At 48.8% G+C, this 27,937-nt stretch overlaps 2 protein-coding genes across 4 annotated transcripts; both read right to left on the reverse strand.

Moving 5' to 3' along the window:
- Nucleotides 1-1,223: 1,223 nt before the first annotated feature.
- Nucleotides 1,224-17,201, reverse strand: VAMP2 (vesicle associated membrane protein 2). The gene is made up of 5 exons (XM_088142279.1): nucleotides 17,056-17,201; nucleotides 8,315-8,435; nucleotides 5,975-6,133; nucleotides 5,050-5,101; nucleotides 1,224-4,360 (listed from the first exon to the last, which is right to left on the reverse strand). Coding segments are annotated over exons 1-5 (351 nt in total). The 5' UTR covers nucleotides 17,058-17,201; the 3' UTR covers nucleotides 1,224-4,343.
- Nucleotides 17,202-18,897: 1,696 nt separating this feature from the next.
- LOC103065127 (aurora kinase C) lies at nucleotides 18,898-27,580 on the reverse strand. 3 transcript variants are annotated; one of them, XM_088142282.1, is made up of 10 exons: nucleotides 27,468-27,580; nucleotides 25,823-26,064; nucleotides 25,575-25,694; nucleotides 23,980-24,133; nucleotides 23,710-23,773; nucleotides 23,361-23,558; nucleotides 22,885-23,023; nucleotides 22,441-22,589; nucleotides 22,130-22,304; nucleotides 18,898-19,522 (listed from the first exon to the last, which is right to left on the reverse strand). In XM_088142282.1, the coding sequence occupies exons 3-10, from the start codon at nucleotides 25,575-25,577 to the stop codon at nucleotides 19,346-19,348; spliced, it is 1,059 nt and encodes a 352-aa protein (XP_087998408.1). In that variant the 5' UTR covers nucleotides 25,578-25,694; nucleotides 25,823-26,064; nucleotides 27,468-27,580; the 3' UTR covers nucleotides 18,898-19,345. The 3 variants fall into 3 exon arrangements, with proteins under 3 accessions (XP_087998408.1, XP_087998406.1, XP_087998407.1); XM_088142280.1 differs by lacking the exon at nucleotides 25,575-25,694; XM_088142281.1 differs by lacking the exons at nucleotides 25,575-25,694; nucleotides 27,468-27,580 and having other exon boundaries at nucleotides 25,823-27,459.
- Between the last annotated feature and the right edge of the window lie 357 nt (nucleotides 27,581-27,937).

The raw sequence follows: 27,937 nt of genomic DNA on the forward strand, positions 1-27,937 counted from the left end.
ACCTTCCACCATGGCCTGAGATCCAAGATTTGCCCGTGGTTGGTTCATCTGAACTTTGCAACGCTCTCCTACCCCTGCAGGCTTTTGCAAAATTCGAAAGTCAGTTTTGAATCAGGTCTCTGCTCCGTCCACCAGAATGTATGTTCTCCTGCATGCAAGCCCTCCTCACCCACCTAATCTTTCAATCCTGGCCCAAGTCTCCTTTTAAATCAAGGGTGCTTAATCTTTTTCTACCACAGGCCCTTCTCAGAAAAATGTATTTAAATGTGTAAAATAAAATATAGATTGTATTACAAAGGAAACCAAATAAGCTCAGATACTGTTATCAAAACATTAAAGTATAACAAATATAGAATACAGTATGTGATTCTTCGCTGTTCCGTTAAATCAATAACAAGTTAGTGTACGTTTCAGTTGGAGGTTAGTGAAAATAAAGTGTTTTTTTTTCCCCATCCAAGTTCACAGATGCCCTGAAATCTATCCATGGGCCCCCAAGGGATCCAGGGACACCAGTTAAGAACCCGTTTTTAACTGTCTTAGCAAATCCTTCCCCAAATTTAATATTCCCACGTTAACAGGTTCAATGACCTGAGAATTCCGGTTTATCAAGCAAGCCATGTTTAAACCACAGTTGGAATCACTGGATGAACCCAGCAGGACGTGGCCATTCCGTGGCCTCTTGAAGGAAACGTTTGCAAACCAAATTAGATTCTTCCCGTTTGCACGAAGTCAGTGGTTTCTTGTGGAGCAAAACCCCAGTGGCGTTCAAATACGATCGCCCCATGTTCCCCTTCTGAGTTATATCTCCATCATCTGAGCAAAACTAAGGCCCTCCCCAGGCAAAAACTGAGAATGTCTCTTGCAAAGAGGAGTCACACGTGCTTAGCTGCACGGAATGCATTTAAGTTGCTAACTGAATTGGGTGACATTTATGGAAATGGAAAACTTAAGGAGGGCTGCACTGCGCGTCTTCGCCAGCGTTGTTATCTGTTTCTAGAAGACAAACTCAAAAGCACGCGGAAAAATTCCATCTTCTGTAAATTCGGTCATTCGCCGTGCCAACCACTAAGGCACCGTGGCTATTCACACGTTCACGTGGTCTTTGTTCCCCCAGCAGGGTGAGAGGTGAAAAAAAGGGAATATCCTCTTTGCAAGTCAGAGGGCCCTTTTGCCCGGCAAGAAAGAAACCAGCTTAGAAGACAGAGAAGCAAAGAACACAAGAATTTGGGCATTCTCCACAGGACATTTATTTATTGTAGGTTTTTCCTCCAAATATCAATGAGTTGTTTTTTTTTTCACAGCATAGTCAACCCCTGCTTGTATCCCTGTTGGATCTTACTCCTTCCTGCTGAGGAGCAGGGCTGGTTGGGCAGCAACTCAAGAAATCTTCCTTACCACGAATGTCTCGGACCTGCTTCGGCTTCAGCTGGGATCAATTTTATCCCCTTTATTCTCTTTATTACCTCTCTTTGGGCAAGTTACAAATCAACAGTGACGCCTGCTGGCCAACTTGAGAAGGGCAGCCCCTTCTCCCCGCCCACCCCCCCAAAAAACCATATCCTTCTCTACACCAGTGTTTCCCAAACTTGGGCACTTTAAGATGGGTGGACTTCAACTCCCAGAATTCTCCAGCCAGCTTTGCTGGCTGGGGAATTCTGGGAGTTGAAGTCCACCCATCTTAAAGTGCCCAAGTTTGAGGAACACTGCTCTACACCATCTACAATAAGGATCCCAGGAGCCCTTTTTCAAACTAAACCGTTTTATTAAAAGGCAGCTCAAGTCTCTTTTCCAGCAAAACGGAGAGTGCGCTCCAAAGGTTTCAGCCCATCGCCAAAGGCCCCCACACAATGGGTCTTCAACACGTGATCCACAAGATCCCGGCGATCTCTTTCCCACGAAACCGGCCTCTGCTTGACCCACCTGCCCGGCTTAAACCCGGCGGCCGTCCAGCCACTCCCTGCCCCCCACAGAGCGCGCTGCCGCTCGCAAAAGCTTCTGCCTTTTAATAACCTGGGTTCGAAAAGATGCCCCTCCTGATTTTTGGCTACCAGAGACTCGGACGGCTCTCCTGCTACCCTATACATGGAAGACGATGCGTCAAGGACCCCCTCGACCGCTCTGGCTCCGTTTCTCAAGGCGCTGCCTCACGGTCCAACCCTCCCCGGGAGTTGCTTCCCCATCAGATCACAGCCCCAGAATCAGCCACCCGCCCGGCTTGACGAGAGGATGGCATCAGAGAGCATCCCTCCAAGGCCTCCTTGCTCCCACATCCCTCCAAACTGGGAGCCAGGAGACCCCAAGCTGCTCACTCCCCCCCCACTCCTGCCCCTTCCAGCCAGGTTGTCCCCCTCCCCAATTCGTTCTTCCCAGCCTGGCCTCCTGCCCGAGCGTCCTCTCCCCAGGACCCAACGCGTGCCTTGCCCTGCCACTTCCAGACGTCGCTCTCTTCTTCCTTCCTTCCTTCCTTCCTTCCTTCCTTCCTTCCTTCCTTCCTTCCTTCCTTCCTTCCTTCCTTCCTTCCTTCCTTCGTGTCGGAGTTCCTCGGCCCCAGGGAGCCATCGCGTCTGGGCAGGATGCGACTGTTTCCTCCGTTTCGGGGGGAAGGCAGAGGAAGGGATGGGGCGGGGGGGGGATGTACCAAAAAATATTTTTAAAAAAACCTCACACATTGCCAACATTATAAACAGGCCAAGAAAAATGGCAGTTTGTGCTGAACAGGAATTTAGAAGGTGTCACTCATCACAATATCACAACTACAATGTTTGCAAAGCTTAAAGTGGCTAAGATTGGACAGTGCCAACAGGGGAGGGGAGGACAAAGAGGAGGGGGTTCCTTTGACAGCCATCCACGTGGAGCCTTCTCTGTCCCCTGCTTCCCCGGGGAAAGCGCCTCGCCCCTCGGCCGGCCGCCCGTTCAGGAACAGAAAGAGCAGACACGGATAAATGAGAACTTCACTACAGGGTTAGGACGTAGCCGGCCTCCCTAATTTAATTCTCAGGATTGGTTAGGAAGGGTTTATCCTAGTCCCCGGAATACGCCACAATGACACCGCTCCTCCACTTCTGCATCAAGAGATCTACTGAAGGTTAACAGTAATTTCAGCAAAATCTCTTTGTCCCTTCTCAAAGGAGACCACCTTGAGCCCCCTCCTTCATTGCTCCTTAATGCACACACACGCACACGCACGCACACAATTCCTTACGAGTAGGCAGTGATTGCAAGAAGAGAAGGTCCTAGAGAGGGCAACTTTCTTCTATAACCTTGTCTCCTTTAGAGAAGAGGTGTGGAATGTAAGAATCACAACCTTGCTTTGTTGCCGTTGTTAAAAAAGGGGGGAAAAAAGAGTGGTGGTCTCTACGCAGAGTACTCATGGCAGTAAAACCGGCTCCCTCGCCTTTGTTCAGAGGAGGCAGCAAAGAAAGGAGAGGACGGCTGCAGGATTCCCGTGCAGCCCCATCCCTCGGACTGGCAGCCTCAGAAGACGTCGCATGGAGGAGCGCTTCCCAGACCCGGCTCGCGGGCAGCGCCAGGAATGTTGTGAGCCGCCCAGAGACGCTTAGGCGAGACGGGCGGCGGCACAAGTCGAATAAATAAATAAATAAACCAGTACAGAACATCACAAAGGTGGAGGCCCAGGAAGAAAGGGTCAGGATGGGAGGGGAGAAGGCAAAGAGACTGAGGACGAGCCACATGGCTGAGTGGACCAAATCGGTGGCACTTGTGGGCAGCGAGCACTTCCCTTGGACACAGAGAGCTCGTGGCCCCTCCAGCCGGCTCCTTACTAGGCATCCTCAGATTCCAGAGCTATGGGGAAGAGAAACGAGGGAAGGGGGGAAATACACTCCCAGGTAGGGCACTGCTCACCGTGGCAACTTGGAACAAAAGAGCTGGGGAAAAGGGTCAGGAGCCCACCTAACCGGGGAGAAGGGAAATGAACGTGAGAATCAGGAGGCATTCTTGGTCCTCAAAGATTTTAGTTAAAAATCAAGACACTGAAAAAACACGGGGACGGGGCGAGTTAGAGGCCGACTGAAGGAGATTCCGTGACACATAGAAAGTCTAGATAGAAATCTACAAACAGACAAAATATAATATAATATAATATATATATATTTTATGTATATATATATATATATATGTATATATGTATATGTATAAATAACAAATCAGGCTATTTACAAGACACCCACACGCAACACACACTCACACACACCGGGGAGGGGATGGGCTGGGAAGGGAGGTGTAGGGGGTGTGTATGGAGGGGAAGCTGGGGCTGGAAGACTTCGCCCCTCGCGCCTCTCCCGGCCACTGCTCCTGGATGGGAAATGACTCGGTGAATTCCACTAAGTGCTGAAGTAAACTGCAGAGGAGAAAAGAAAGGAAAAGGGTCATTAAGGATCCCAGCGATTCAGTCACCCGTTCAGTGTCTGCGCTGCGCAACACGGGACTGGGCGAAGCTAGAGTTTGTTTCTGAAACCACAACGGGCTTCACAAAACTTGCTACATTGAGCCACATTAGAGATTAGGGCAAGAAGACTGCTCTTCACCCAGAAGATTGCTCAGAAAAGTGTCAGGATGGTTGCAATCCCTTTTTTTCAAAAACCAGCCACGGTATTTCTCATCTGGAAGAGGGATCTGACCCTTGAACATCTCCATCCTCTCCGTCAGCATGGATGTAGACTTTGGGCCAGCCTTTCCCTAGGCAGGTGCTGTCCAGAAGCGATAAACACCCCCTTGATCCCCCAATAAATTTATTTATTAAATTTGTATGCCGCCCATCTCCCCCGCAACATATCAAGCATGGTTTGGGAAAGCTGGATTAAAGCCCACCAAAAAGCTCATTCTTGTTGCAATCCATACAGCGGACAACCTTTTGCTACCTTAAGCATCGCAAAACGGAGAGGGAGAACATGAAGGGGCTTTGCAACAGATGAATCAACCTATTCACAGCAAAACTCCAGACGGGACCCAACCTAAAGCAGTTTGGGTACTTTCCCGCCCCTCTTCAGTACCCCCCACCTCCCCCGCACTGTTTGCCGTGCAACTCACCAATGATAATGATCAAGATAATGGCGCATATCACCCCCAGAATTATCATCATCTGCAATTGGAAAGAAGAAAAGAAGACATGAAAACTGAATGCTGAATGAGGATTAGATCAGTGTTTCCCAAACTTGGCAACGTTAAGAGGTGTGGACTTCAACTCCCAGAATTCCCCAGCCGGATGCCAGGAACATCACAGGCAAAGAAAGCATTTTCAAATAGTGGTCCTGGAAGTCTGCACCCTCCAGAGGCTTTGGGCTCCAGCTGTCATTGCTCCTCATTGGCCCAGCCTCTAGGAGCAGGAAGGCTGAAGTTGCGTACATCCAGAGGGCTAGGGGGACCCTGTGGCTGGGCCCGCTTGGAAGTGGGGCCCTCACCAGGTTAACCCTCTGCCTACTTCTCCCAAACCTGATGCCAGGTAGCTTGGCACCAAGACGCCCAATGGACCACCTTAGCAACAACACACCTGTAAATAGATCTAGTTGATCTCAGAGATCATGGAGGGAGGTCCAGCATTCCTCCCAAGAGCCAGAGTGCCCCCCCATGGCTTCTCCCCATTTTTGAGACAACTGGTTCCTGGGATCTTTTCACCCAAGCCTTCCCTGTATAGATGCTCCGTGACAAGGTTGCCCGTATTCCTTTTCCACTGCCTTGAGAAGTTTTTTATGGTGCTTTATCCAGTGGGCATTTTCTATCTGATCCACAACCGTGAGACGCTTCCGTGTAGGAGCGATCCAAAAACACAACCCCCACCTCCCCACAAGATGGAATCTGTCCGGACTCAGAGGACTTCTCCTTATAACGTTGATTACACTTGCCAGGGAGAGAGGGTGTCTCAGCCAAGCGCAGACTGGCCATTTGGACAAGGGGAAGGAGGCCAAGGGGTTTCCCCATGGGGTGGGCAGGGGGACAGCCCTCCCCTCCATCCTACCTTTAGGTTCTTCCACCAGTATTTGCGCTTAAGCTTGGCGGCGCTTGTTTCAAACTGAGATGCTCCGGCTTGAAGAGCGTCGGCACGATCGTCCAGCTCTGAAAGCTTCTGATCCCTCTCTAGGACCTTGTCCACGTTCACTCGCATGATGTCCACTACCTGGGAGGGAAAGAGAAGCCAAGGAGCAGTTGAGATTTAGGGGTGGGCAGTTAGAACCACCAAAGAGGTCTAGGAGATTGACTCGCAGTGGTCACCTCCACCAAATCAAAGGATTCTGAGAAGCCAACCTCACCTAACCTCTTCTCCTCCCTGCTAAGTGAAGAATTAAGGAAAGTACAAAGAGTCCAACTCACTAAAGAGGAAAGGCCTAAAGCAGGCCTTCACAGTTTCCCAGCACCCATTTGAGCCCCTAAACCCACCCCTGTCTCAGAGGATAGAACTCAATGTCGCTTTCCAACCAACAGTTCATTGTAAACATAGGAATATGCCTTCATTCCAAGGTCAACATAGGTGAACAGAGAGGGAATCTAGTTGACACGGCTGCCTTCGTTTCTCTTTCCTTCACTGTCTCTTGGTTGGCAATTTAGAGCCCAGGGATGGATGGATGGATGGATGGATGGATGGATGGATGGATGGATGGATGGATGGATGGATGGATAGATAGATAGATAGATAGATAGATAGATAGATAGATAGATAGATAGATAGATAGATAGATAGATAGATATTTATTTATTTATTTAACTTATTTGGTGGTGGCTCCCAGGGACCTTCAAACTTAACCTAGCTGGCAGATTAAAGTATGAGACAAAATGAGAAAAACGCTACCTACTGGACAGGAGAGATATTATATTAATGCTGTTTAATTTAGGGGCCTTTTGTGTATAGCTGAAATTAAATCAGATTCAGTTTTGGTCCTGATAGTTCAAACCCTTGAAAGTATGATCCCCCACCCCCCAGGACCACTGAGGGTCAGGAGAGGGCCTCATCCTGGAAAACGGTGCACCCTCCTTACGTAAATTGAAATTGCTTCTGGCCAGAGACCTGCAATATTCTACTCTCACCACCTGGAATATATATGCACGTGCTCAATCATTCCTCTGCTTTCCTACAGCCTATTGGAAAAATAAATGGCAATAGCACAGTCCAATCAATGAAAAAAGGAGCAGACACTGCAGAAAATAAATTCTGGGCACAGTTTAGAGGTCCCCCGCTATTTCTGTAGGGTGTGGCAACCAGCAGCTTATGGGATTTCAATGGAGGGGACACCCCCAGATTCAAATCCTCTTCTAGACAACAGAAAGACTCAGTTGCAGTTTGGATTTCTTCCAGTTTCCCCAACCTCAGCTTTACCACGCACCTTCAACCATGTGGATGAAGCAAGAAAGAAAGGCAAGCAGTTTACTAAAAATTTGGGCTCAGGTTGAGAACGTTCACCTTTTCTCTACCACCATTCGTGAGGAAAAGTATTAGTAAAATTTCAAATTCCTGGGAAAGGCCAGCCAGAGATCAACCTAACCCAATCTGGCCTGCAGAGGACCCAATCCTCCTACCTAAATCATCATCAACATTACATCTAGGAAATGAGAAGATCCACAGCATAGTCCACCCATGTAAAAGGTCTCAGGTTTAATCCCCAGAATTACTCAGCTGTGATGGCCCAGCATCTCCCTGGGATGCTGGAGAGCCCGGCAAAGGTGTATTCCAAATGTAAAAGCAGCCCTGAAGTTGGGTTAAACGAAAGGCCTGGTTACTCCAGCAGTATTTCCCAAGTGTTTTGGGGAACCTATAAGTAGGAGGGGGGTTGAGGGCACTTCCCAAACATGTTCCTCAGCTTCTGCATTGCCCCCTTCATCTTCCCTCTCCCCCCCCGCCCATTTACCTGCGGACTCTAAACTCCTTGGCGCATGGACTTGTTTTTTTGTTCATTAGTGAAGAATCTCACACAAGACACCCCACAAAAAAGGGTGCGATGCAAATGAGCCACATTGCACACTAACAACGCCATTAGCCAATCCAAAAACCCAAGAATGAAACAGGGGAAAAAATTATGTCAAATCCAACCTCCACAATAAAGGGGATGGGAGGAAGTTGTCCTAATCTTTCCAAAGGAACGGGATAAATGCAAAATACGGATTTGGGGAACTTTGTAGGAAGATACGTCTTGGTGCCTTCCAAGAGCCAGCTCAGCACCCCTCCCAAAGAGCAGGAGCAGAAGATGTCCCCCCTACCCACAAGCTCTCTTCCTCTGGAGCAGTGTTTCTCAACCGCAGCAACTTTAAGACGTATGGAGTTCAACTCACAGAATCCCCCAGCCAGCAACACAGTCCTATTTCTCACCTCATCAACTTGAGCCTGGGTTTGCTGGAGCCTCCTGTTACTGGTGAGGTTGGGCGGTGGGGCGGGAGGACCCCCCACCTCTCCTCCAGCAGCAGCGGGTGGTGCAGAAGCAGGAGCCGACCTGAGAAAAGAGAAAGAGCGTCATTCTCCCTTCAAAACAAGAAGGGTTTATTGCAGTGTTGTCCAAACTTGGCCACTTTAAGATGAGTGAACTTCAACTCCCAGAATTCCCCAGCCAGCATGGGTGGCTCATTTTAAAGTGGCCAAGTTTGGACAACATTGGTTTATCGTTTTGCAAGCCCCCCCTTGCCGAAGGGAACCTTGGCACGGTGGTAAGAAACCCACTTGAACCTGAACAAACCCACATTTGTTTTTCAGCACTGAAAACTTAGTCCGCCACTGGGGCTGAAAGGCTGAACTGAGCCCCGTCCTTCACAAGCATTTGTAGGCTAATCCAATCTCAAAGAAAACTCATAGGCAGACGATACCTATCCGAGCCTTGTTTTTCCTGGAGGAAAGTCCCCAGAATCCCCCAGCCAGCTAGGGCCACTGCTGACAATTCTGGGAGGTGAAATCCACACCTCTAGACGTCGCCAAGGTTGGGAAGCAGAGCTGAAGGCCTAAGAAAGTCCTCCTTTGATCCCTTCTTGTGAATGGGATCAGGCAGTTCAAATCCCTGATGAGACCCATTGGGGGGCACAATCTTCTCTTGGCCATTCTAAGGGTCTCACAGGGTTCTTGGGGGGCTGAAAGAGAAGCCTCCAGCACACTCATCTCCTCTGGATGGAAAAGCTGGGTAATTATGGACCAAAGAAGGTTGTTGCAGTCACATTACTGACCAGAGAAGCAACTGTTCTACAATTAATTTAAAATACTTGGCTAGCTCTGCCATCACATAACTTCCAGCATGCACAGAAAGGGCACCAATTGGAAATCACCGCCCAACACAACTGGAAGGCTCCAATTGGGGAAGCTTGTCCGATTGGGGTCCATTTGGCTTTTTAATCAACGTGGTGGCCTCCTCTCCAGCAAGACATGGAAAGCGGACGCTGCCTATCAGCCTGAAAACGCTCACGGCATGGGAAGGTCACTTGCTGCTTCCCACCAAAGGGAAAGCACGCTCCAGGTGCAACCCACTGAACAGGACCAGGAGTTCAGATTCCGTTGTACAGAATTCTCAGTAGACAATCCGGTTTGGGATAGTCTTGCAAGGAAAAAAGAAAGGAAAAACATGTTTTGTGCGGAAGGCAAATAAATAAGCATTTTCATTTTTACAGGTTTTTACAGAAGATCTTATGGGGCAAGTAGACTGAGGATGAGGCACCTTCCTTCCCTTGTGTGCCTATGTACCACCTTCCTGCAAATCCTCTTTTCTCTTGGCCACCACACCTGAAATCAAGCACAGGATGCCCAAACAACAGGCCTGTCCCTACACCCCACAATGCCATCTTGTCAGACCCCAGAGCTGTGCCTGCCCTGGGGAACAGCCTTCCCCCCAGAAATCCAGATGGCCCCAACCCTGTTGGCCTCTGGGAAAGCTCTAAAGACCTGGCTGTTCCCCCCAGCATTGGGGCCAGGCAGTTAGGTGAGCTCTGTGGGTAATGTGATTTTTGACCGGGGGTTACTATTGAACCAGAGCGTCCCAGGTTTTTATGGAATTTTTAATCCTTGTACTGTACTCTGTCCAGAGTCACTGCTGTGAGATGGGCAGCTCTAAGAAATTGTATAAATAAATACATTTCCCAGCACCTTTCTTTCCCTTACCATGCATGGCCACCACAGCGTTTTTCCTATCATTGTGTTTAAACATAAGGAAGACTTCCTGATGGCAAGATCTGTGCAACAGTGGAACAGTCTACTTAGAGAGGCTGTGGGTTCTCCATTTCTGGAGGTTTTTAAGAAAAGACTGGACAGCCGCCCCTTGAGGATGGTTTAACTCAGTGTTGGGCTGGCTGGGGAATTCTGGGAGTTGAAGTCCACTCATCTTAAAGTGGCCACGTTTGGACAACACTGGTTTAACTGATTTGCCTGCACCTGGCAGACGATGCAGGGCCTGCATCCTTCCAAGCGCACAGTTCTATGATCCCAGAATACCTCTGCTCGTCCCAAAATAGGCACGTTCGAGCACCCCAAACATGCACCAAACAGTCTGTGCAGGAATGTGCTGCATATGTCTACTCCCAAGAGGTAAAATGCTTGGACCATATTCTGGACTAGTTCTGGTCAACAGAGGAAAATACAGCACCTTGCATTCCACCATGAAAAATGGGTGGAATGGAAATGGAATAAAATTCTTCAGGGCCAAGAAATGTCTAGTTCCCACTGCTGGCCATTCTTATGTACCTTTCTCATTAGCCAATTTTATTTACATACAACAGACATATTCTCTCTCTCTCTCCCCCCCCTTCCTTCCTTCCTTCCTTCCTTCCTTCCTTCCTTCCTTCCTTCCTTCCTTCCTTTTATGGCCGCCCATCTCAAACAAGTGATTCTGGGCAGCGAACAATCATAAAATCAGTTAAAACCCAATTACCAGCACAATACAAAAGAAGATTAAATATATACAGCAGCCGAGAAAAATTATAATCCATAGATGATAAAACACACAGTGAAAATCAGTTTTATGTGTGAATAGGAATGCTAGCTCCCCATCCCAACCTTTTACGCGAGTTATTTTAAAGAAGCCACTTGGAATTTCTTCCCCTTTTTGGGAAGGGGTTTGTTAAAATACTTAACAGCTCCCCTTTGGGAGTTTCTTTGGGCTGTTCAGATAGGAGTGAGGTACAAGGAGGAGCTGTGTAATTAGAAGGATGGTGTTAAGAAGAAAAGCTTTAGATTTAATCCCCGGAAAGGGATTAACAAACCAAGATTATTAGTAGAAGTAGTACTGTAGTAGTAGTAGTCCCCAAATTACCAAAAGCAGCCTTTGGAAATATCTGTTAGGTCAGAAGATGCACAGAAGAGTTGGGACAAAAGAATTCCAAAATCCCAGGAACCAACTCCCAAATCAGAAATCAACTGCTTTGCATGTAACTTCAAACAGAAGATGGATGAATTACACCTCCAAGGACCCATACTGCCTACTTGCTCCATGAAGGCCACGCTCCCCAAAATCTCCCATTTGCTGGCTATGATGTGTTCCCGCAAGAGGTATCAGGGCTATTGCCTTAAGAGGGCAAAAATGGGTTGAAAAGTAGAAATGGGAAGAGTTCAAGGGATCGCATGGACCCAAAAAATCAGTTTTTTTCTCTGTCCATTTCTCCACAGAATGCTCTAAACATGGAATTCTACTACTTGAGAGAGAAAGTCATGCTAAAACCCTTTTGTCTGACTTGCTAATTCCCTACATGCAGGGAATTAACTTTTCCCATGCAGAAATGTTCAAGTGTGTCAAATCCAGCTTGTGGCTTCAGCCCAGATAGAAATTTCATTACCAGTATTTGAAGGGGGGGAGCCTATTAGCTTTCTGAATTCCTGAAACTGGGAAAAACTCAGGAGTCAGGTAGCGCCTTTTCCAATTTACAAATTTTATTAAAAGGCAGAGGCTTTTGTGAACTTCTGAATTCGTGGAGAGGAGATGGGGCCAGGAAGTTGCAGGGAAAAAAATATACAGAATAGACAGTGCCTTACATTCAGACCAATCTGATTTGCTCACATTTCAAAAAAGGCAGCAACTTTATTTTATTTTATTTTTAGCACAAACATGAATTCTTAAGCATATCCAAAGTCCCGCTTAGACTTAGTATTTTCAGAAAGGCAAAAACTGGCAGGCATTAAGAAGAGAAATGTTGGCAGGGAACTCAGAAATGGTTTCCAACAGGCTACTCTTCTGGTTTGTATTTCTAAATTTCTAAGCTCCAACAGTCAGGCAGGACATGCAAAGAAAGGGGATTAAGAACAAGAAACACTCATGGCCCTTTCTCAAAGAAAAGAAAGCAAGTTGCCCATAAAAGATTCTTGCTCATCTTAGCAGAGCAAAAACTGCCTCCAGTTCAGAGAAAATCTTGTATTTCTGAAAGCACCAAAGAGGAGGGGCGAGACCACTCCTGCAGCTCTGGAAATACCCAGTTCTTTCCAAAACCTAACGTTTTGTCTGAACAGAAAGATTTCAGATCTCATCCAGATTTGTCCGGATCCATCCCCAGAAAAGGAAAAAACAGCATGGATCTTCCCCCAGTACCTATCACAAAGGGAAGCTATTTGCGTTCTCCCTCATCCAGACAGCCGGACGGATCCACATTTGGTTGAGCTTAAAGTAAACCCGACGAAATGAACAGGATGACTCAGTCACGACTTACGCGAACACTGGATTTCAATTATTCTATTCAAGGATGACTAAAGATGCTCCAAGCTAGTTGGCGCACAAGGTCACCACTGTGAGATCACCACAAGCTTTTATACTGAGACGCACCATCGCCCCATGGATCAAAGTGCTCCGACCGTTCAAGGGAGAAAACAACGCTTGCAAGCAAGCGCAGAGAATTGCAGAGACCTTCCAGCCCAGCTTTTAAGCCTGCTTGCTGCTATGAGCTGAACATTTGCTCCCAAACTCTCCTCAGCTTTCCTCTGTTGTAAAAAAAAAACCTGCACGCTTCAAGTTACTAGTCCTCACCATCAAAACAGAGGACGATGGTTTAGTTCAATGCACATGAAGCACCATCCTTCTGTGGTAAAACAGCTATTTTTGAATTGGGTGTCCTGCTGGTCTGTGGAATAAAACTCCCAGAAGTAGCCATGTTAGGAGGGAGTTACGGGAATTGCTATCAAACACGTCTGTATTTTCATACAGATCAGGACCTCTGCATTTACGATTTCAGTTTCAAAGCAAACCAGAAACCTCCCATTCACATTGAAGAGCCCCAGGCAGGTGTTCGCCACTTCCGGCTCTCCGTTGTTTACAGCCACTCCTAATTTTATTGGGGGGGGGGGGAATGGCTGAATATATTTTCCCCTGCTCGCCACAGCTGAGTAAAACATGCACGGCTTCAGCCAACTTCGATGCGCGTACAGGAAAAAGGAAAATGTTAGTCACCCAACCCCAAAAGTATATGTGGGAACAGGAAGAAAAGGGGGGTCTGCTTTCTGCAGACACTACATTTTTAAAAGGAGCAGGTGAGGGAGAAGCCTTGGGGATGGCAAGCAGCTGGGCTTGGAACATCGCCAACAGGTTGCCAAGAAATGTTCATTGTGAAACATTTCCAGAGTTGGTAGGTGTATCAAAAATATTTCCCAAGGAAAAAAAAAACATTCGGAGCTCCGTAAGTTCAGATATCAGCTTGTTGTATGGAGACCAACAGACACAGCGCCAGCCTCTCCTGCTTAACAACGAACACATCTGTAAAGAAAGGAATGGAAGTGGAAGGGTGGCAAGCTAAAACCTGGGATTTTTATTATTAGTGAGGAATAAACAGGACAAGGAAAAGCGAACAGGAGGAGGGGAGGAGGCTCTCCTAGGGTGAGTCCCTGAGTCCTCCAGGTGAGCAAACCAGTCTTAGGAGCAATTCATTCTTCTAGGGGGCATTCCTACGAGCCTGAAGTTAAGCTTTTCAAACTGGGCTCGTGAGCATGACACAGGCTTCAGAAAGGCACACAAAGAATGCAACTCTTTGTTCAGAAAGGCAGCAAACAATTGAGAACAGGAGAGCAGAGGAACCAGGCTGGGGCGCAACTAGCCTAGCTATCTGCTGAAGACAAGCAGCTTTGTTTGGCCACCGGTGCCAGCCTGGCCTCCCTCCCCTCTTCCTTCTGTAGCTGCAGCTGTCTGCCCAGATTCCATAACCTTTAAGGCAGATCTTCCCATGGCTGTGCCATGCAAGGAAGTTGCCCGATTGGAATCGCACGACAAAGGACAAATCACATTATTATGGTGGCTTTCCCCCAGCTCCTCTGTTATCTTTTCCAGGGAGGAAGGAACAAGGAGGGATGAAAAAGAGGGTTTTGTAGATTTTTGCAGTTCTGATTGATTTCCACCCTCACCTTCCTCCAGCCTGTTGGATCGCACCTTCCTTACTCCTCCAAGCAAGGGTTCTGCTGTCTTTGTTATCGACAAGGCTCTCTCAAACAAGAGCCCTGCAATTCGAGGATGGAAAGACAACGTCTGTGTCGATCTTCCTTTCTTAAGGGTGAAAATGTTGACCCCAGCAGCAGGTAGTGAAGCATTGAGAGAAGAAAGGGCCCAAGGACTGGAAAGCCAGTTTCAAAGGGGAGGAAGACAAGATTATTATGGAAAGTAATGGAATGCCTGCTCTGAAAAAAGGAAATAATGGCACTGTTTCATTGTGCTTCCTTTCTTTAACTCTTAAGGGTTATGAGAAAAGTGGCAAAAAAGGGGAACTGCAGGAAGATTGCCAGGAATGGCAATTGAACGTCCCCAAATTTTTTAATGCGGTGATTCAGCACCTGCTGGAGGCATTTCGTGTTTATGCAGTCATTCAATTAACGCCCCTAGTTAGAAAAATGGTCAAAGTTTGCAACGAAAGCAGTGAAACGTTAGCAATTTAGGCGCAAAGTACAACTGTATAAGCATTAACAGTCACGCTTGGGTTGTTTTTATGTGTGTGTGTGTGTTCCAACAAGGCCATTCAAATTCTCAAAAACCTAATTTGCCCAGCTGATTCTTTTCCAAATTTTCATGACCGGATTACAATAATTTAATAGCCATTTTCCGGGCCAAGGCCACCATAATCATTCCCCACGAGACAGGCGGCCTTTTTCCACAGGACGTGGGCGACCGCCATCAACACCTCCATGAACAACACAGCAGCTCTCTCGCTGATCCCTGGAGCATCTTCCAGCTGCTAAGAAATTCAGAAGAAGCATTCTCACTTACTCCGAACCCCACCTATACCCAAGCATGCCCTGGCCTTTTTTCAATCATTTAGCCAGTAAAATATGGCTTCTCTGCATTGACCACCTCCTTATCCGCTCTCCCATTTCCCCCATCCTCTTCTGAAGCAGCCTTGGCCAATTCGGCCCCCTCCAGATGTGGAAAGATTGTGGTTCCCAGCTAGATGGCGAGCAGCGCCCTTTGAAAAGCAGCCCCTTGTTCTCATGCATAAAATAACCCTTAAAGCCCCCCCCCCCGGCATTTGCTTTGCCTCCCCCTACATTTTATGCAAGTCCAAAATAGTCACCGTTTTTCTGCCCATATTCCACTTCCAAACCACCCCCCCCCATTAATGCATCTTCATCCCCTTCCAAATTCCCTTTTTTGCATTGCTCCTGGAGCCCAGTGGGACTTCGGGTGACTTAGATGAAGACAAAAAAGGGTGGTCATCATCATACCAAGACACAGAAAAAGAAAATCAGCAGCAACCACAAAGGTTAAACCGAAATCAAAGCAGTGTCACTGCCTGAAAACCGGGGGGGGGGGATATTTTTAGCGTCCTCCATCTGCCTTGCCTGCCTTTGCAAAATCTAAAAATACTCAAAAGGGTAGATGGGAGAAGGCTGCATCTGCCTTAAAAAGCCACCCCTCCCCCCCGGAAAAACACCCCTTTGTCCCACATCCTTTCATTTCAACCCTTTTGTTGATTTCTGAGAGCTATGGAAAGGAACATTATTGCAATCCATGGTCACCTTCCACATTCGCAGGGGGAGAAGAGACATTTTTTACAGCCCCCCCTTATAACACGCCCACTTTCCACCTGTATGCAAAACAGGGCGGGGAAGCACTCTTCCAAAATGCCTTTTTTTTCCCCTCTGCTTTTGATTTTCCCCACGCCTTTCTTGGGGCTTGGCAGGAACCCAATAACCGCTCCCGGTATTTCCATGGAGCAGAGCCAAACGACGGAAAAAATATGGAAAGGGGCGCGGGGGGGGGACTAAATGCACGGATCGATACCCACGCCAGATCCGAGGGAGCCTCTAAAATCTTAAGCGCTGAAGGCAGCATCGCCTTTTTTCCCCCCTTTCTAACCCCCCCCCCGTTCTCCACGTTTGCAAAAGGGAAGGATCATGCAAGATGACCTCATTTATTCCTGGGGATGATAAATACAAATGCAATGTTACCGGTAGGATTTTTCTGTTTCCTCCCCCGGGGGTGGGGGGGGCGTCGGGGAGGGTCAGCCCCCCCCGGTTTTCGAGATTTGGAGGGAGGGGGCACCGTCAAGATGACCCTCCATTTTATTTATGCACCTATTCATTCATTCGGGCGCCCGTTTATTCGCCCGCAGAGGGTTCGTGCGATCCGCTGGGGCAGGAAGAGAGCGCTTAAAGGAAGCCCCCCTTGAGTTTTTCTTGGGGGGGTGGAAGAAGGCAGCCCAGCCCCCCCGAGGTCTGAACCCCCCTCCCCTCACCAGATCCCCTAAAGCGCTGGGGGGGGGGGGGAAGAGACCGAGAAGGAAAGCATCACCTGCAGCAAAAGAGGCAGGAAGGCTTATTTATTTATTTATTTTATTTATTTATTATTTTCCTAGCCCCTTCCCCATTAACGCCCTGAACCGGCGGATCAAAAGCGGGCGATCCTACTCCCGTTCTCCCCCAGGCAATACAAAGCGTGGGAGGGAGAATCGGTCCCTGGGCATAAACTCCCATGCAAGCCGGGGAGTCTTGCACGCGATCGGTCTCCTTGCAACGATCCTTCCCCACCCAGAAAAACACGCGACCCCCACCCTGCGGGCGGAATCCGAGGCGTGGGTGGCTCAGCCGCTGCGAGGAAGCCCTGCGTTCTTGCATGCACCTGCCTCTATGCACGCCGAGGAGCATTGCACGCCGCTCCCCGCTTTGCATCCAGCGCTACTTACATCTCGGAGGACGCTGTGGCTGTGGCTGAGGCGGGCGGTCAGTGGCAGTGGCAGTGGTGGCGGCGGCGGCGGCGGCAGCTGCTGCGGCTGCGAGGCTCGCGCTTCCCGAATGAGGCTGCTCGCTTCGGCAGAGGCAGGGAAATGGCGGCCGAGCTGTCACATCCGGGCACTTCAAGGGAGGGGAGGGGGAGGAGAGGAGAGGAGGGGAGGAGGGGGCGGCGGCCGCCATGTTGTTCGGGATCCTTTTCAACCCCACTGCCTCACTGGAGGGAGCGCCCCTGGGTGGGGCGAGGAGAAAGCCCCCCAAAATACAATAAAACGAAGCAAAACAACGCAGCCTCCGAAGGGAAACAGCTCAAAGCCACCCTCCCCCTCAGAAATTGCTCCTTGCCAGCTTGGCAGACCTGAAAATGGGGCGTTTGACCCACTCTCCCCTCACAAAATTAGCCACGAGGAAAAGCCTGACTCACAGGACACGTGAAGCAAACATGTCCTGTCCTGGCTCGGTGGTGGGAACCCAAGCAGCTGGGTTTAGTCAGTAAACCAGGTGTTGAAGGCCGGGCAGCGCCCATTTGGTGCCCCTGGGACTTCACCCCCCATCATTCCCAGCCAGCTTTGGGGGGGATGCCGTGACTCCACAGAGGGCGCCAGGTTGCAAAAGGGATGGGCGGCGCTTGAGGAAAAGGCATTGGCTGTGTTCACACAACACACAGAGCCACAATTGAGGCAACAGACCACATTTTACCCTGGCATGTTGTGCTAATCCAGCCTGTATGGTTAGTTGCCAATTCCAGGCGCCCTGCCCACCCAGAAAACTGGGTTTACTGAATAAACCACCATTACGTGGAAACAAGGATAAAAGGTCCCCGTACAATCCAGAAATAGGGTTTCCAACTTTGAAATATACTCAAAATATAGCACTGTGCAGCACTAGCCTATTTTAGTCTGTTAAGAGCAGTGTTTCTCAACCTTGGCAACCTGAACATGGGTGGACTTCAACTCCCAGAATTCCCCAGCCAGCATGGCTGGCTGGGGAATTCTGGGAGTTGAAGTCCACCCATGTTCAGGTTGCCAAGGTTGAGAAACACTGGTTAAGAGGCTCACAGCATTTTGGTCTAGTTTGGCCTTATTCCTTTAAATAGCTGCTAGTGCTCCCACATGTACCTTTTTAAAACCATGCTACGAAACCAAGATACGAAATGGAAAAAATTGACCTCAGGTGCTCTGGGCAAAGATGCATATATTATTTGCACAGCTGGGTAAAATGACAGCAAGAGTGGGCAAGTTTCTTCTGACATTACATGGCGTGACAGGTGAGAGCTGGTTGAAAACACAATGCAATTTAATGAAAAGCAACTCAGCCCTGTAAGAGCCTTAAATACACCTGTAATTTTACAAATTTGGATGGAGAAGTAACTCCAAACACAACAAATGTTGACGCACATTTTAAAAGCAGGAAGCATGACTCAAAGGTTCATCTTTTGTGTGTACTCTTGCACACAGAATAGCCAATCCAGGTTTCTTTTCATAGCAGAAAAGCCAAAAACTATATTCCTAAATTGCTAAAGCAGAACGGAGCTGTCATAGTCAACATTAACAAGACACAACAAAAATGTAGCCGTAAAGCGAAGCACCTCTATTAAAAGCACTTTACACCCAGAGTGTCCAAGAATTAGTCATTCCCGTTCCTTGTTTTCTCCTTTCAATTGCTAATCGAAAGAACCTTATGCCAAGCACCAATGCCAAATTATACAGCTTCCATTTCTACCGTTCTTGGAACATCAGCGTAACTTCCAGAAATCTGCGTACGCGACTAAAATACATGACTAAAAAGTAGAGGTCTGGAAAAAAAGTTTATTAAAATTACAGCAGTTCCATAGAAAATATATATACACGAAGATCAGGCATACCGTTTGGGAAATGGTTGGCTTAGTCATGAAAAAAACCAGGGTCGAGGCTTGCAAGACGTTAGCTACTGTGGTGGCAGTTCCAGGATGGCTCCAAAGGAGGTCAGCCATCAGGGAACCGCACAGAAAAGGGTGACCCCTTGGGCCCCTCCAGGTGATGGGGGCCACACACAGAATTTCCCAAGCGCTCAGAAACCAGATCCCAGTCCACGTCAGCTCTTCAAGTGTGAATCTCGGGGAGCGAGTATGTTTGCAATCCGGAAGAGAAGTCCTTCTCCCAATCCCCTGCAAAAATGCCCCCTCCAAAGCCTCAGTAGCCCAAACTAGGTAAAATGATCCTTGGGGACAATGCTGAGCTGGGGGTCCAGTTCGTCCTCGCAGAGCTAGTCCACGGGCACCGGGTTGAAGACGGGGGGCAGCACCCGCTTGGAGTTGGCTTTCACCCAAGGGTGCTCCATCACAGCTTGTAGCGGGAGACGCTCAGCTGGGTTGTGGCGCAGCAGCTTCGAAATCAAATCCCGGGCACCTTCTGTCACAAGCGGTGGGAACTTGAGATCTACCTGTGGAGAAGGGAGGGAGGCAGAGCCAAGGTGAGGGCACAACCACAACAGGAAGGCATGGAGGAGCCGGCAGACTGAACAAGCAAAGCTGGTTTTAACTTAGCAGGTGGCCTGAAACCCAGGCAATGTGGTTGGTTCAAAAGCAGAAAATTGGGTTACCTGATCATCATGAGCAAACATGTCTGAATACAGGCTTCTTATCCTAGAGAACACTTCTCTGGACCTTGTTTCAAAGCAGAAAAGCTAGCAAGGTTAATTTCTGTTTAACACTTAACGGGCATGAGATGCCCAGAAATCACACGGAGCCTGTTGTCTCAGGTGGCGTCCACCTGCCACTATTTTGTTCATCGCTGCAAGATGCTCGCCTGCCCTTAAAGCTGTTTGCATCCAACGAAAAAAAGGAAAAGGGGAGGAGGCAGCTTTGCAGCACCCACGCGCTGTTTGTCCTCTTCCCACCCCAAAGAAAGCACGAACAGAACTTGAGTGTCCACTGGTGGAGGTCTCTATATAGTCCTCTTTTGGAGAAAAGGTCCTCCAAATGGAGAATCCACTTTGGCCTAGTTGTGTTCCTTCCATGGGGTGGGTTGCTTAATTGGCTGGGTTTTTTGCTTTTTTTTTTTTTTAAATTCATTTGACTAATTTACATGGTTGCCCACTTGCCAAGTATCTCTGGACGGCTTACAAGAGTTAAATGCGTGATATACGAAGGAAGAATATTCAGGTGTCGTACCACAAAGGACTTCATAGGCGACCATCAGCACCTTGAATCACACCTGGAAGCTTACTGGTAACCAGTGCAGCCTACATGGTAGTAGTGGTGTTACGTGAGCGTACTAAGATGCGCCTAGAACTATTTACACTGCCAAATTCTGGACCAGCCATAGCTTCCAAGTGGACTTCAAGGAAAGCCTCACGTAGCATGTATCGCGGTAGTCCAGATGAGAAGTAACTAAGGCATCAGTGACTGTGAGTAAGGCCCCCCAAATCCAGCGTTGGCCACAAGCAAGATGGGTCCAAAGACCTCCCCCCCAAGCCATGGCTGCCCCCTGCTCTTCCAGTTCTAAGCAACCCCTACCCCGGTGCCACCAGGCTGCTGGTTTCCACTAACCACAGAAACCGAGGGGTGCAACACCAAGGCTGCAGAGAAACAGCTGCCGCCATCGCTAAGAGTGGCTTTAAGATGCTCCAGGCGGTTGTGTCACGGACAGCACAGCCCTAAGACGCTCCCCGAGTCTAGTAACTCCTACTTCACATCAGTCTCTTGGAAGCATTCTATAGGAATGTTGTTGCTGCACTGTATTTTAATCAGTATTTATTCTATTTTAATTAATATTTATTCTTTTTAGTAAGCCGCCCAGAGTTGCTCTGCCGTGAGATGGGCAGTGCCAAGTTTGAAATATAAATATAAAATATATTGTACTCAGAAGCCTTGAAGGTTCACTAAGAGTGCTGTGGGTGATGATTGCCAGGGCCCAATGCTCTTCCTACATTGGACCGTTCTGTAACATTTTACTGATGATTTTTTTTTTCTTTTTTTGGACAATGAAGCCTGGTTACTCCAGGCTCCTGACTTCCTCTGAAGGCAAGTCTCTTTCAAGCAGAGAAAAAGGAAGTTCCTCATAAAATAAATCATTTATGTCCAGCAGTTCTAAGAGCAAGTAGCTCAGATAAGCTTTCAAAGGAAATTCTAGACATTAATGGAGGGAGGGAGGCTGAAGCAGGCATTAGTCAGAGAAGCTTCAATTTCTCGAGCAGTTTATTTATTTATATTTGCTGCGGGCAGCAAAAAGTATCCACATAATTTAGAGTATGCAGCAGAATTTGTGTAACACTTGGGGAACCTGGGCAATGAATCTCCTGTAAAATAAGGCCCTGATTATTAAGAATTACTGAGAAAAGGGTAACAGAAAAAAAATTATCCCCATTGTTATGTCTCTGTAAAAAAAAAAAAAAATTGAGTAGAGATGCATAAAATATTACCCTTGAGTTTCACAGATATACTTCCAAAATATTCACCATGTATAAAATTTGTATCTTACTTACATATGTATAAATAGTATACATATATAGATTTATATATTCACAGTATAAATATGCACATGAATATAAAGAGAGCCAGCTTGGTGTAGTGGGAAAGATGCTGAGCTAAAAACCAGGAGGCCATGAGTTCTAGTCCTCCCTTAGGCAGGAAAGCCGGCTGGGTGACTTTGGGCCAGTCCCTCTCTCAGCCCAACTCACCTCACAGGGTTGTCGTTATGCGGAAAAGAGGAGGCATGTACGTCACACTGAGTTGTACAGAATAAGACACAAACCAAATAATTAAAATTATACGTATGTGTCTGTGGGGCTCTGATCCTGATCTTGGCTCTGCCTCCTAAAGAAAGGAGCCTGTTCAATCAATTCCAGGACTCGCCCTGGTTCACAAGCACCAGAGTCTAACATCCGATTTACTTGCTGAATCTTGTTGCAAAGCAGCACTACTGAATATAAGCTCCCTGGCCCGTTCTCTCTCACCCCAGCAGGGCAAACCTGATCGCTCAGCCCGGTTTGGAAGTAAGGTGCTATTGCGCAGACCCTCGTCCGTAACACCAGCAAAGCGGAGCTCACCGATACAATACGCCGATAGGTCTCGGAGTGGGACGCGCTCTCAAACGGAGGGTTTCCCACCAGGAACTCGTAGCACAGGATCCCAATGCACCAGAGGTCCACCTTCTCGTTGTGGGCTTTGCCTTCGATCATCTCGGGGGGCAAGTAGTCCAGAGTTCCACACATGGTCTTCCTCCTGAGGAACCGCACGGGGGAGGAGGAGGAGGAGGAGAGGGCTCAGCAGCAGAAGGCTGCGATTCGCAGAGAGCCCAGGTGGCGCTCCAAGTCCCCCCGCAGCCCCCGGCGGCCCTCAGACCCATGGGACAACCGACCTGAGCGAGGGGGCGTGCACGGACCAGCCAAAGTCAGCAATCTTCAGCTCCCCCTTCAGCCCCATGAGCAGATTCTCGGGTTTGATATCGCGGTGGATCACCTTCTTATTGTGACAGTAGAGAAGGGCGTCGGCCAGCTCTTCCATGTACTGCAGAGACAGACAAAGAAGGGCTGTTGGAGGCCCTGAGATGCCCCCGTTGAAGAGAGGCCTGAATGAGCTAAACTGCCCATTTGGTGCACTAAGGAATGGGAGAGGCTGGCCCAAGCCCCCAGCCTCATTAGAAAACCCGGGCTTCAAAGAAATTATTAAAGGAACTCCGCTGGGCCTGCGGCCACCAATTAACCCAACTGGGATGTGCCCAAAGAGGAGACCTGACTCTGCCCAACTTTCCAATCAAAGGACAAAGATTTTCAACTTTCAGATCCTCAAGAGCACAGCTGACCGTGGCAGTTCTCCTCTCATCAAAACGCTGATACTTCTGCAGCTCCTTGTAGAGCTCTCCTCGAGGGGCGTATTCCAGGATCAGATACACTCGCTTCTTGTCATGGAAATAGTTGTAGAGGCGCAGGATGTTGGGGTGGCTGCAGGAAGGGGAAACACGTTAAAATGCAGCCCCGTGAGCAGGAAAAAACGCTTTCTCCAGCCTGGCCTCATCTTAGGCTGCAGGAGCCCCACGGTCTTGGGCTGGGTAACCCTCCTTCCAGCGCTGGAGGCAATATCACACCAAGGGGCTTTTAAAGCTTTAGCCTCAAATACTTGCGATCTCGCTCTCGCTCCGTGCTGGATGCACCCGTCATGCTCAGCCACAGGTCCGTGCGTTGAATGAGCCGCAAAAGACTCGGCCCACGCAGAAGGCCAAGTCAAGGCCAACCCCTGCGAGAACCAGGTCCGACCTGCGAGCCGCAGCTCCCGCCGTACCTGAGGTGACACTGGATCTCGATCTCCCGCCGCAGCTGGTGCTCCACCCCCTCCTTCTCCATGTGAGACTTGAAGAGCACCTTCAGCGCCACAATGAACTTGGAGTCTCTCTCCCGGGCCAGGTAAACGTTGCCGAACTTCCCTTTGCCCAACGGCCTCCCGATCTCAAAGTCGTCAATGGTGAACACTCGCCTTGGCCTGAGGTCCGGGGCAGGCAGGCACATTGCAGAACGGAATTAAAGGCACAGAAAAATTCCACTGAGCCAGAAGAGGCAGGGATGCGTCAAACTCTCCACCCGCAAGTTCAAACGCACGTTCCCCGCTTTGAAACCACTGGAAAAATACTCACTCGGGGCCCTCCTGCGAGGATGGAGCAACGGAAGTGGGTTCCACAGGCACTCTCCCTGGGATAGCTAGGGAGGCAGAAGGCAAAATCAGAATACTCCAGCACAAAACGGAACCCGACCCACAGCCCCCGACAGCCTCTAGAAGCCCACTGCCTTCTGCAGTTTGAAGGCCATCAGCCCCCATTGCTATTAAGTGCATCGGAAGCCCTTGGATCACCTCGAGGATGAGACCAACGTCCCCACCGGGTCCAGACCCTCAAGGAAGGTCTTACTTGGATTCTGGATGCAGGCAGGTTTCAGGGTGTGCTTCGCGCTGTTAGTGATGGCTCTCTGCACCAGAAGTGAGGCAGAGGGGGTGCTGGATGGAGTGCCGGTATCCTTGTATGGAAGGCGGTGAGGGCCAGCTGCCTGGCTGTTGAGGCGGTACTGTAGGTAGGTAGGTAGGTAGGTAGGTAGGTAGGAAGGAAGGAAGGAAGGAAGGAAGGAAGGAAGGAAGGAAGGAAGGAAGGAAGGAAGGAGGAAAGCAGATTGGTAAATCAGTGGTTTTGTTTTTAAATGAAAGATCTGCTGTTGACCAAGGGACTACATTTGGGCTTCTCTTTCCCTGACAGAGAAAAAATGCCTGGCTTCTAGCTAGCAGAAGGCTTCTGTGGATTCCTTTTCCCGGCCCCTCCAGGACAGCAGAAACAGGGTATGAAATACACTTATGTGGCTGACACAAAAAAAACCCCTAGCCTCCACGTAACTCTGCCACAGAAGGAGCACAGTCCCAACAAGGATGGGTTACAGCTGAAAGTAAAAACAAATCCAGACATTTACTCAGATATTTAGTCTTCACCCTGGCCTTTGGCGAGGGAGAGCAAGACCCCTCGCTTCATTCAGCTTGCCATCTTTTATCTTTATTTTTTTATGTTTTATTGATTTTCCGGTAATGTCTTTGGGGTGAGCTGCCCAGAGTCATTGAGAACCAGGTGGCATACAAGTTTAATAATATATTATATTAACTTCCACCTTGAATTAACCTGACAAATATGTAGCTACACATAGCCCCAAACACACAGGAAGACTCCGTTTTATTTATTTAAAACACAGATACAACTGCCCACCTTAAACCACACTCTGGGCAGCTCACAACCAAAGGATAAAAAACAATATATGCAGGGAATAAAAACAAAAAGCAATAAAACCAAAAACAGAAAAAGCTGGTGCTGCAACCCGACATCCTGATGCAGCCCCCAACACTCCCTTCCCGTTCTGCTCTCCCCCGATCCCAATGCTCAGGGGAGAAGCAGGTCTTAAGGGCTGCCCGGAAGGTTAAAAGGGAAGGGCCTGCCGGATCTCAAGGAGAAGGATGCTCCGCAGGTCAGGGGCTGCAATGGAAAAGTGCGTTTCCTTGGCCCTGCAAGATGGCACCATTTAAGGGAAGGAACCTCAGCCTGATGGAGAGCAGCATTTCTTTAAGAGCCCTGAACTTCAACTGAACCAATATCGCTCCACAAAAATTTGGATCAGGCAGGGAGCCTGCAGTTCCCTGCAGCCTCAGCCAGCCCTGCCAAAGGCGAAAAACTGGGAGCAGCAACAGGTAGAGAGACGCCCGCTCCCCACTCGTCAGTCTACTTGACTTTTTACCCCACCCATTTTTTTTTAAAGATCCCTTAATTCACAAGCTCTTCAAAATGGGTCCGGAAAGGAATCTGGCCCATTTGGGTTGTTGTTTTTTTGTAAGCAAGCAACAACCATCATTGTGGCAGTCATATTGCTGCAATTTTCCCACACGTGAAACCTGGGGTTTCTTCTTTGCTATCTGAGGAAAGATCCAGGTTATTCTACTACAAATATTACAACACATTTTTCAACCTATCTGTACCATTGCTCAGGATATCCCGCATACAAACTGAAGATGGAGATCAGTCTTCTACATCAAGTTCCTAGTTCTTATCCAGAACATTCCCACCGGCATTGAAAAGCGTCAGTATTACTTATTTTCCTATATCAACCACATAAGAGATAGTTTCAAATAAGAGTTAGATGTTGTTTTTTTAAACAAAAGAAAGAGTGTCAACCTATTAGGGAATTTGAGAGTCCCACCTGACACAATTTCATGCGAAGACTTACTGTGGAAAGGCTACTGTAGATACTGCTCACGTTCTCCTTGTTTGCCATCCTGGAGGAGGAGGAGGATGAAGAACCTCTTTCTTCTCCACAGTCAGAACAGCAGTGCCAGATGGAGAATAAATACAGGATGGATATCCAGCACCAAGCCAGAGAGGGCGTTACGGATGAGCACAGCTTCAGTATCAAGATGCTGAGAATAACTCTGCCATGGGGCAGCAGAGACTGGGTCCTAAAACTGATGACTGAGTTACAGACAAAAAAAAGAAGAAGAAAAGCCAGACAAGTGACTCAAATACTGTAAATGAAAGAATCAGTAGAGAAAGACTGAGGGGAGGGATTCGCTTTGCCTCCAATGGGGGGAGACAAGGTAAACTCCCCCCTCCAATAGTGAGCTTTTTATATCAAGGTGAGAACGTGAATAAAGATGCCCCTCCAAATGAAGAACACTTACAGAATTGCAAAAGGTAGAAGGTCAAGAGTACACAGGAACGGCCTCCTTATAAAATGATGCAAGGGACTGAGAAGGTACGCAAAGCGCTTACCCAAATGATAAATATGATGGGAAGCCACCAGCTAAAAATACTCCGATATTTGTAAAATCCCATGAAGGGTCCTCGTGTGCAAAACCTTGCAAAGTGACGTTTTGGGAAACCTTCATGGCTGTTCCCATTTTCTCTTCGTAAATAAGCAGAGCAGTTTCATTTATCTCACTCAGCTTCACGTCAATGCTAGGTAAACATCCACGCTCAACAGAAGCAGCGCTTCAGAGGCTGCCCCTCCTCGTCTTGGGGGTCAGAAGAGAGAATGTAGTAAAATAGGAAGCAACCGAGAGCCCCTCTGACCTAGCAGTGAAGGCCCCAGGCTAGAAACCGGGAGACGGCGAGTTCTAGTCCCGCCAGGAGCAGGAGGTATGCTCGCCACCTTGATTTATAAAAAACAAGGAAGGATAAAAAATCTAAAAAAACAACTGGAAAGAGAAATATGCTCAGGTTGGGATTATTTCTCTATCAGACAACGGCGTCTTACAGGATGCAGGAAATGTCACCGTGGCCGAACAGGGCTTATGTGTGGCCCAGTCCTGGGCCAGGACAGTGCTCGAATCCACCATTTCTGTCGTGACGGTGTAAATGTCAGGGGTCTTCCTCCCTTCCCCCAAGGCCATTTTTTTTATTATTATTGTTGTTTCAATTGATAACTATCACTGGCTTTAATCTCCTCCAAACTGCCCAAAGCTTAGGGAGGAACTATCCGTACATTTCCGGCGACCCAATACTCCCCAACCCTCCACATGCATCTTCCCTGGCTGGCCGCTCAGCAGTCGACGGGGATGATGGGAGCTGTAGTGCAGCTCATTCGGAGGGCAGCTGGTTGGGGGAAGGCGCTTCCGGGCTGCCGAGGCGCCGCTGCTCCCGGGGCGAAACCAAAGAAGCTTCCCTGAACGCGTTGCACTACAATCCCCATAATCCCCGGCGAAGCCGATCGACGCCGCACCGCCAGAGAGCGCCAAGTTGGGAAGAGCCAAGAGGGCCAGCGCGCCCTCGCCGCCCTCCTCCCGCGCGGTAAGTCGAGGGCAGCAAACGCGGAGGGGCCGGGGCCGCAGCCGCCGCCCTCCCACGTCCGCTTCCCGCTCCGCCGCATCTCTTACCGCTTCCCGGGCAGAGGAACCGCCGCCAGGAACCGCCGGGCTTCTCTTTTCAAATCTCCCTCCCGGCGCCCTATTGGCTGCCGCAGCGTTCCAAACGTACGCCGACAAACGCGCCGCCTCATTGGTGACGGCGAGCACCGCCCCTCGCCCTAGCGCGGTGGACTCTCGGCTTCCTATTGGCTGGCTCCTTGTAGCCGGCTGAGCTCCGCCACCTCCATTGGACAATCCTCCCCTTGGGCGTGGCTTCTCCCTTGTCCCTGACCTAAGGCCCACCCTTCTGGTAGAGAAGGAGAGAGGGAGAGAAAGGGGCGGGATTCTGGACCTGTGCCAGAAGCTCTGGGTTGGCCCAGTTATTGAAGGATCCATTCCACTTCCTAAGATGCAATGCCAGTTTCCGCACCTTAGCCAATCAGAATGAAGAAGAAAGCTACCTCGGTAGGTAAGCCGGCCATTTTGCGCCATGTTCAGAA

The sequence above is a fragment of the Python bivittatus genome, unplaced genomic scaffold, assembly GCF_059951505.1.
Source record: "Python bivittatus isolate LINGU-HERP-01145 unplaced genomic scaffold, Pbiv_v1 ctg000370_np1212, whole genome shotgun sequence".
Lineage (NCBI taxonomy): Eukaryota > Metazoa > Chordata > Lepidosauria > Squamata > Pythonidae > Python > Python bivittatus.

What these genes read in the sequence shown, in the direction of transcription:
- VAMP2 (XM_088142279.1), bottom strand. An exon ending in CCCAGGCTCAAGTTGATGAG is followed by an intron (nt 6,134 to 8,314) that starts GTGAGAAATAGG and finishes TTTCCCTCCCAG; the next exon opens with GTAGTGGACATCATGCGAGT. An exon ending in ACTGGTGGAAGAACCTAAAG is followed by an intron (nt 5,102 to 5,974) that starts GTAGGATGGAGG and finishes TTCCAATTGCAG; the next exon opens with ATGATGATAATTCTGGGGGT.
- LOC103065127 (XM_088142280.1), bottom strand. Translation starts at nt 25,870, where the DNA reads ATGGCAAACAAGGAGAACGTGAGCAGTATCTACAGTAGCCTTTCCACA. An exon ending in ATGAGAGGAGAACTGCCACG is followed by an intron (nt 22,590 to 22,884) that starts GTCAGCTGTGCT and finishes CTGTCTCTGCAG; the next exon opens with TACATGGAAGAGCTGGCCGA. An exon ending in CCTATCGGCGTATTGTATCG is followed by an intron (nt 19,523 to 22,129) that starts GTGAGCTCCGCT and finishes CCTTCTCCACAG; the next exon opens with GTAGATCTCAAGTTCCCACC.